The sequence below is a fragment of the Schistocerca gregaria genome, chromosome 7, assembly GCF_023897955.1.
Source record: "Schistocerca gregaria isolate iqSchGreg1 chromosome 7, iqSchGreg1.2, whole genome shotgun sequence".
Lineage (NCBI taxonomy): Eukaryota > Metazoa > Arthropoda > Insecta > Orthoptera > Acrididae > Schistocerca > Schistocerca gregaria.
In genome coordinates, this window is record NC_064926.1 from 163,810,389 (window position 1) to 163,820,159 (window position 9,771).

General features: G+C 45.8%; 1 protein-coding gene across 1 annotated transcript; it reads left to right on the forward strand.

The window, feature by feature from the left end:
- Positions 1–2,519: 2,519 nt before the first annotated feature.
- On the forward strand, positions 2,520–9,206 carry LOC126281687 (shematrin-like protein 2). Its single transcript, XM_049980853.1, has 2 exons — positions 2,520–2,592; positions 8,363–9,206. The coding sequence occupies exons 1-2, from the start codon at positions 2,575–2,577 to the stop codon at positions 8,837–8,839; spliced, it is 495 nt and encodes a 164-aa protein (XP_049836810.1). The 5' UTR covers positions 2,520–2,574; the 3' UTR covers positions 8,840–9,206.
- Positions 9,207–9,771: the final 565 nt, after the last annotated feature.

Below are 9,771 nucleotides of genomic sequence, written 5' to 3' on the forward strand. Positions count from 1 at the left end.
TAGGCTCTTACTTTGTTTATCAGGCGACAGTGCCGAACTGTATCGAACGCCTCCCGCATCAAGGAAAATGCCGTCTATCAGGGAGCCTGTATCTAATATTTTCTGGGTCTCATGAACAAATAAACCGAATTGGGTCTCACACGATCGCTGTTTCCGGAATACATGTTGATTCCTACAGAATAGATTCTGGCTTTCCAGTTATGACATGATCTTGTTGTTGTGGTTGTCTTCAGTTCAGAGACTGGTTTGATGCAGCTCTCCATGCTACTCTACCCTGTGCAAGCTTCTTCATCTCTTAGTACCTACTGCAGCCTACATCTTTCTGAATCTTAGTGTATTCATCTCTTGGTCTCCCTCTACAATTTTTACCCTCCACGCTGCCCTCCAATACTAAATTGGTGATCCCTCGATGTCTCAGAACATATCCTACCAATCGATCCCTTCTTCTAGTCAGGTTGTGCCACAAGCTCCTCTTCTCCCTAATTCCATTAAATACCTCCTCATTAGTTATGTGATCTAGCAGTCTAATCTTCAGCAATCTTGTGTAGCACCTCATTTCGAAACCTTCTATTTCCTTCTTGTCTAAACTATTTGTATATTTAACTTCCATACATGGCTACACTCCAGACAAATACTTTCGGAAACGACTTCCTGACATTTAAATCTATACTCGATGTTAACAAATTTCTCTTCTTCAAAAACGCTTTCCTTCCCATTGCCAGTCTACATTTTATATCCTCTCTACTTCGACCATCATCAGTTATTTTGCTCCCCAAATAGCAAAACTCATTTACTACTATAAGCGTCTCATTTCCTAATCTAATTGCCTCAGCATCACCCCACTAAATTCGACTACATTCCATTATCCTCATTTTGCTTTTGTTGATGTTCATCTTATACCCTCCTTTCAAGACACTGTCCATTCAATTCAACTGCTCTTCCAAGTCCTTTGTTGTCTCTGACAGAATTACAATGTCATCGGCGAACCTTAAAGTTTTTATTTCTTCTCCCTGGATTTTAATACCTATTCCGAATTTATCTTTTGTTTCCTTTACTGCTTGCTCACTACACAGATTGAGTAATATCGGAGAAACGCTACAACCATGTCTCACCCCCTTCCAACCACTACTTCCCTTTCGTACCGCTCGACTCTTACAACTCCCATCTGCTTTCTGTACAAATTGTAAATAGCCTTTCGCTCCCTGTATTTACCCCTGCCACCTTCAGAATTTGAAAGAGAGTATTCCAATCAACATTGTCAAAAGCTTTCTCTGTCTACAAATGCTAGAAACGTAGGTTTGCCTTTCCTTAATCTTTCTTCTAAGGTAAGTCGTAGGGTCAGCATTGCCTCAGGTGTTCCAACATTTCTACGGAATCCAAACTTCGCCGGCCGCGGTGGTCGAGCGGTTCAGGCGCTCAGTCCGGAACCGCGCGACTGCTACGGTCGCAGGTTCTAATCCTGCCTCGAGCATGGATGTGTGTGATGTCCTTAGGTTAGTTAGGTTTAAGTGGTTCTAAGTTCTAGGGGACTGATGACCTAAGATGTTAAGTCCCATAGTGCTCAGAGCCATTTGAACCATTTGAATAAACACACACACACACACACACACACACACACACACACACACACACACACACATCTATGTACATACATACATGCTGCAATAGATAATTTAAGTTCTAGGGGACTGATGATCACAGATGTTAAATCCCATAGTGCTCAGATCCATTTGAACCAATCCAAACTGACATGATAAGCGAGCAAAAAACATGTTCTAAAATTCTACAACAGATCGATGTCAGAGATATAGGCCTATAGTTTTGCCGCTCTAAATATTCCAGAGTGGTTCAACCAACATGCACGAATTAGCTCATATGTAAGGTTTAACGGGTGAATGTAGTCCTAGTAACACGAGCAGTAGGACAGATACGTGTCGTGTTCTATACGTTTTATCAAGCAAATTCAAATCAGCGGACCGGATAAACTGACGTTTCGGGTACGAGGGCCGCATTTGGAAACCTCCCTGGTGTAGATGCATATTGTGACGTGACTGATTTGCGCCTTCTTCTTTGACAGACGGAACTCAGCCCTTCGCGACTTTGGCGTGTAACGCAGTGTTGAGCGGGCGGTAAGGCGCCGGCCGCAGCGGCCAGCCAGCGGTCAGTGTGAGAGAGGCCCCCAGGCGCCCGCAGCGGCCAGCAGCTCCTCGCGGCTCGTCCCCGATTCCTGGTCACCCGGCTGACCCCTACCGCGCCACCGGCTGCTCATCTCGCCGCGCCGGGAGGGGGTCAGCCGCTGCCGCCGCTTTCCAGTACCACTTTTTCTCACACGCACACACTCACGCGCTCACACACACACACGCGCGGGTGCGCTGCGCGGCATCCTCTCCCAGCCCCCCTTTCCCCCCCTTCCGCGCCCCTCGCCCACCGCAGGCGGTGCGGCTATGCACATTTCGCCGTGACGTCACGCAGGTGCGCTCCCGCGCCCGGGTATAAATGCCGGCGGCGGACCTGGCCAAAGCGTCAGTTGCTCCCGCAGCTTCGCAACAACATCAGTCGGAGCTCCTAAGCGAGATGAACGCCTTGGCTCTGGTAAGCATACGCCGACCACAGCAGCGATTTAACTTGTCGCGTTCTCCCGATTTTGCCTCTCAAAGTCGGCCGCGGTTAAAATGTTGGCGACGTGGACATTATTAATCGCAGAGCCGGACTCTCATGTCATACTCGGTCGTACTAGATTTTTGCCGAGATCAGTGCGAGGGTCCAGCTATCTGCTACTTTGCCGTGTTCGTCTTGAAAACCATAATAATTCCACATGGAGAGTCACCTTTTCATTCCCAGAACTTCTTACTGGAGAAGCATGCCTGTGCCTAAATGTTCTTTATCCTGGGGAAGATCAATACATGTCAGAACTCATATCTGGTCTTGCTTCAGCCAGCTCGCCATAATTTCTCATAAGACTGCCACTCAGTCACAAAAATATGCATTCAGAATATCAATACATTCTATTGTTGTATTATCCCAGAAGTAACATTAACCCGTTCAGAGCTTAAGTGAGGCCAGTTAGCTACTATGATGCTCAATAGATACTAAAATAAATTCAACGAATCTGATGACTACCAGCACGAAAGTTTCTATGTAAATGACACCAGTCAGAAACCAACGAACGCTTAAAATGTTTCTCACTGGAAGGGCAACGATAGGCTTTCAAATTGGATAAGTTTCAGAGAGATTTACGACAGGGAATTTGTGTTAGCATAGTTGACTCTACAGTCTCGCGTACATTTTTGGTCATTCATTTGCAGTCACGGTGACTGCTGTTGATCAGTCTTAAGTGGACAAACTGTAACAACATGAGATCACTAGACACAGGGCACGAGCTCACACTGGACACCGATGGGACGGATATCTGGCAGCACGTTCTGGAAGAACCATCGTAGGCTTAGCTTCAATTTATGCGAAACCCTGAAAACTGAAACCATAATGGACGGACGGAGGTTTGAACCACGGACCTCCAAAGTTCGGATCCAGTCTCTAACTACTGCTCCTTGTGGGAATGCGAGCGACATTCGGGAACTGTCTCACCAAACTGTGTAATGTTCTGTTTTTTTCTTATAGCATCATCTTTTCTGTCAATACCTCAGGACTCTATCGCTCATTCTGTCAGATGAATGTTCCCTGTAAGAGATACAGTTTCTAGTACAACTACAATTTTTCAGGCAGCTCGTATGTGGGCTCTACTTGTACTTGAGTTGCTTTCCAGTAGACTTAAAGCTAGACATAGATATTAAGTGTCTCGCCGTTCGTTGATAATCATAATAGAACTGTAAGATCTGAGCAGAAACGAACAGTGAAATTCTTTTGCAAGTTCTAGTACATTTATCCTTAGTTCAAAGTTCAGAAAAGCAATTCAGACGATGCCAACTAGGTAATAATAAGCTCGTATACGTATTTGGACTCGGCAAATTTCTTCATTTCTTCAAGTTTAATTCTATTTCCCGCAGAATTAAATTCATACTGTATTATTTCATTTTTTGTCCATGCTCAAGGAAAAACGTAACTTTGTGCCAGAAGAGTCATTTCCAGAAAGTAACAAACGAAAATTTCAGGGTGTCTCGTTACGTCTACTCAAATCGCAATTCAATTTTTGTCCTTCTGTTCTTCTTAATCTATTCTGTGTTCATTGAAAGCGTCAAAATACCATATAGTTCAATTTAAATTACGAAGACAGCCTTAAACCTTGTATCTCAGACTGCTTTTATACATACGTACTATGCTTCTAAATAAATCAGCGAAACGCAGAACAAAATATATGTCGCAACCGAATCCGCTCCGAAGGATGAGAAGGAAATCGGCAGTGGTCTTGCTAATGGAAACAATCAAGCACTGCGTTGAACGACAACACGAACCAAGATGGTCGGCCGCGAATTTGAACCTCCCCCTTTGGAAATCCGTATATGTTGTTAAACGACTGTGCCTTTTCGTTCAATGAGTTAACTTCGCCAGTTGTCCAGAAATTGCTCCTCTTGTACTAGATCATAAAAAGAGACTAGACCGAAAATTAAAATGGCTTGAAAGATTACCTGGTGAGTGCAGTGTCTGCAGGAGCAAACAAAGATGTAGGTCACAAATTTAACCAAGTGAGTCAGAAGAAACGTGTCCACATATGTTTCGATCTGAGTGATCTAATGGTCTTGAGCGATCACAATAGCTCACCTCAAAATGTGGTTGCTATCATTTCGTTAGTTCATTGTTTCCGTAGCCAATTGCTCATAATATAAAACAAGGTTGGGTTGCCAAACTGCAAGCATATCACATTCGCTGTATTGGCAGGTCTTTGGAATAACAGCGCTTTTCGTGCATATATCTGAAAGCTGGAAAATAGAATTATACAGAGGCTATACACCAGCCTCGTGAAACATTTCCGCAGGAACTAAAACAAAAAGCCAACTCTGGGTACATTCAGTCACGCTACTCACGAAGAAGCTATAGTGCAGAGTGAAAGTACCGGTGTCAGAAACCACACTTAAGAGGGCACAAGCGAAAGTAGCGTGTCTCATTAGCCCTGAGGATCTGTTATCGTTTCTGTGTTGCAGAAGATATGTGCTGCGACCAGCGGAAAATCGTAAAGCACTCTTCACTTTATTAGATTATAACCTTTCGTTAAATACCAGGCGTCACTAATTTGTGTGGATATGTTCTCGCCTCCTGTCTGTTTTCGGTCTAACAACCGCTTAATCTATAATAACTGAGCTTTTACTTAGTACCCCGAGGAATAGTGCACATCTGCATCACTGTGTTTGAGGAGAGCTTCCCGTTACTGCTCTATCCCATCACGCTTTCTTAAATGTTTGCCGTATTTGTAGGTTATAAGTTCTTCATTGGTTGTTGCGTCCGTCCGGAGAGAATTCTAAGCGCAGCACAGTCCTGCAGATTGTGTTTTACCTCAGAAGAGGCTCGCAAGATTGAGCGTGAGAGTACGGGCTGTGTATCTTTTCCATGTTTCTTCTGTGTTACAACTAGGCTATCATTCTCTCTTTCTGTCAATAGTCATCTGAAGGGATGCAGCTTTATTCTGCTAACAAACGCCGTAGCTTCTTTATCATTTAAACGAGTATCTGACTTGAGAATCCCGTATTACAAATGTGTGAAATCGTCTCGAAGCAGCGTTTCTGTTTTAGAAATCAGTTCAAGTTCAGTGGCCTATGCAAGGACTGGCAGTGGAGTACATGTTAGCGCTCTGCAGGGAATTCTGTGTACGATTCAACCATTCTGCTAAGCGTAGCTTAATTGACACAACCAACTGGTGTACCACGTACACAAGTTAATAAAAATCACGTACGATGATGTGTTTGTTTGTACAAAGCCGAGAGCTGCCCAAGGATGGGAATTCGAAACACGAATCGAGTGACACGTTAGAGAGGTTAAGACACTGGTCTCGTATTCGAGAGGTACAGCGCCGTCCATGATATCATTAAATGGCTGCAAGACAATATCGGAGTCGTCGCTCTAAGAGACACAAGGGCTATTCGTTTCCCTAATCTTGTTCTATACCTCTAATAACATCGACGTACAAAAAAAGTTCTAATGCTGTTTTCCCTTCCTGACGCGTACAGCCGCAGTACAGTACCTAATATGCTGAAGAATGACTCGCACGCGCATTGCTCGTTTGTGGTCAGGGATTTCCAAGAATTTCCCTCGGGTTACATCAGTATTTTTGGACGCCGCACTAGACACGACACCTACGACGATTAACTATTACTCTATGCCGTCACCCTCAAGCGAACAGAAAACATTTCGTATCCAAAGAGCATTATTGATGCAAGGACTGGGTTCACATATTGACGTCTGGGTGGATATTTTGTACATTATTTATATTGCAAATGAAAACTCGTCTCGTATCTGTCTCCGTGTACATGTGTAAGACTCAGCATCTCCCTGAGGTACAGCTGTAGGCACATCGGAAGTTTATCCAGTCTGAGCCGAATGCTGTTATGAAATTCAGTCTCATTTCTGTGGCAGGGCTTATAAATTCAGTCTCGACGGAATGTCGCACGACTTAATGTCGGATCTCATATCGGTAGCTTCTTAGCTACAACGGGGCTTGCCAGTCCCATATTCGCGGAAGGGTAAAATACCACGCCTGACACATGCACACGGCTTTAGTAAAAGTGAAACTGTCATCGACCTGAAAGCTGGTTTCGACTTGACAGTTTCCTACTGGCATAGTTCTTCTGGATTGATATACCATTGCCTTCCTCCAACGTTTGAACGGACTTATTCAGCCAGTTATGAGGGGACCTACAGTTTTATATGGAGTCTAAACGACGCTGCATATCGGTATATCTCACATTAACAAATCATTGAGGTATTTCTACGGATCCAGTAGGTTGCCATTATGTGACTTGTCCTAACCAGTAACTACGTTCAGCGGATGCAGCCTTGCGCTGATACAATGGAACATATCTAAGAATCACAGAAAACATCTGAGGATTGACTGAGTATCTAATACCGCATTACTAAATTTTTAGTTTCGCTCTCACGCAATGAGCTAGCGTCCAGTCTTGTAGCCCTCCCCCTCTCTCTTTCACTACTGGGTGGGACTTACTATTGTTCTTCACGTCCACTGCGTGACAAGGTATAGTGTTTCCAAACAAAGAGCAGGGAGGCTAGTCCCCGCTCTCTCCCCACAACTACGTCACAAGGGGCGTCTGCAGGCAGTTTCACAACGTTATATCGACCATTCCGCAGTGCACCTTTATACTTAGTGACGAAAGAGGGGGCAGACACGCCCTGGGAGTCCTTATTTGCCCTAAATGCTCTGACACTGCACGGAATGAATAGTACAACGAATCCAAGAAAAGCACTGAAACAGAATGCACATAAATCATCTGTCCCGCAAAACGAAATAAACAAAAGACTTGAAGCATGATTCTTTCCAATTCTCGAGTTTTCGCTCGTCCCGCGATCTAGTGAACTCTGACGGTACGGCCTCCGGGTCTCGTGCTGTAATTCGTTCTCGCGGTAAAAATTAAAGTCATTTTATTACGCTACATTTCGTTTGTTCGGCATGAAATTCTTGATTAACTATCTGGATTGATCCAACTGAATGTCGCCGTCTTGTGTTCAAACTGATTAAAACTTGGTAGTTTTTATCCGTTATTCTAAAAAATAGCTCTGAGTACTATGTGACTTAATATCTGAGGTCATCAGTCGCCTAGAACTTGGAACTATTTAAACCTAAGTAACCTAAGGACATCACACACATCCCTGCCCGAGGCAGGATTCGAACCTGCGGTTCCGGACTGAAGTGCCTAGAACCGCACGACCACCAGGGCCGGCCCGTTATTCTAATATGTGAACAGGGCAAGCTATCATTAGCGCCTCTCACAAACGAGTAAAATATTATACCGCGGTCATTCAAATAATATTTTGTAGTTGACAATATTTCCGTTACCTTTCCTTAAATGACCATAAATGTTTACATATCCATACATACCGGTACTCTATGAGAATTCGGATTTTGAATTTGTTCAAACGCAGCATGACTTTATCAGTGGTAGGATTTAATGCTATTTCCTCCAGTGTTTCACGAAACTGCCAAATTTTAAGCAGAACCATAACTTGTTGTTGTGGCTAGTTCGTAGTTCGTAATTTCTTGTGTATCCCTTGCGCGATTCAAATGTCACGTGATAGTTCGAACGAGCTCGATACTGTATCGAACGCTGCGGCGTATCGGAAAATCTCGAGCCCGTTCGAACGCAAGTATCGTTTGCCCAGCTCTACTTGCGCGGCAGTAGTACAGGCAGACTGTACCTGTAGCTGCCGAGGTTTCCACCGGTCGTGTTTTGTGTGTGCGCAGTGTGTGGTGGCGGCGATGGTGGCAGCCGCCACGGCCGAGCCGCCGAGCGGCTACAGCTACAACCGTCCCAGCGGGGGCGGCGGCTTCATCGGCGGAGGCGGCGGCGGCTTCATCGGAGGCGGCGGCGGCGGCGGCTACATCTCGGTGAGCCCCGGCTACACCACCAGCGAGGGCGCCACCGTCGACGCCGAACTGCTCGGCAAGATCCGCGCCATCCTGCTGCGCGAAGAACAGCAGCGCGGCGGCGGCGGCGGCGGCTACGTCGGCGGCGGCGGCCACGGCGGCGTGTCCACGGCGTACGGCGTGCCTTCCACCTCGTACGGAGTGCCCGGCTACGTGAGCCAGCGCGTCGTCGGCATCGACCTGGAGGGCATCCGGCAGGCGATCCAGGTGGCGCAGTACGAGCAGACGACGTACGGACACGGAGGCGGCGGCGGCTACAGCTACCCGTCCTCCTCGTACGGCGCACCCTACTGAGGGGCGCGCGCCGCGCGGCCGTAGACACCGCGCAGCCGTTACAACGCTGTACCTGGCACGCTGCCGGCCCGCCGCCGACGCCGACGCCGACGCCGGCGCCGACGCACCCGCCCCCGGCCCCTCGGCGGCACGGCGGCACGCACAGAGGCCTCGGGCTCGACGGAGCAACACGGGTCCCTTCTCCAGACCGGCAACGGAGAAACACTACTATTACACGTTATCCCCTTCATCTTGTAAATACAAACGACGCGACGCAGTACACCCCTTTCCCCATATCGTTTTATTCAATCTTTTTTATACGTATGTTAAGCTTTTTATAGGAAAACAGATGAAAAAATAAAAAATACATGAGCCACCGTAAAAACAATGTTTTCTCTTTTTACTCCTATTCCTCTTCACGTTCTGGACAGAGACCTTGCCAGCATCTTCAGTTACTTCATCCATTACAGAATGTGAAGAAAGCATCTATGATAGTGACCAGAAAGGTAAGACTAAAACATAATTTAAAATTTTTCCATTTTATATATTTTTTGTTTTTAAAATTCAGTCTTAACCACACCACATATGTTACAAGAACACAGGTGACCGGTTTCGTTCATATCACATGGCCATCATCAGACCCATGGCATCCTTCGAAGATGGTAGGTGGAGCACTCTTCTCAGCAGCTGAAGGATGCCATGGGTCTGATGATGGTCATGTGATATGACCGAAACCGGTCACCTATGTTCTTGTAGCATATGTGGTGTGATTACGACTGAATTATAAAAACAAAAAATTTTAATCACTGTTCCAAAAATGTTTATTAAAATTGTTCAAAACATAATTTGTCAATTCATGTGCAGAACAGAGCAACAGGTTGCGTACTGTCTTGCGTTGATGATGGTGCCACTACAGCAACAATACATTTCAGCATGCTCGAATCCGACAAGCA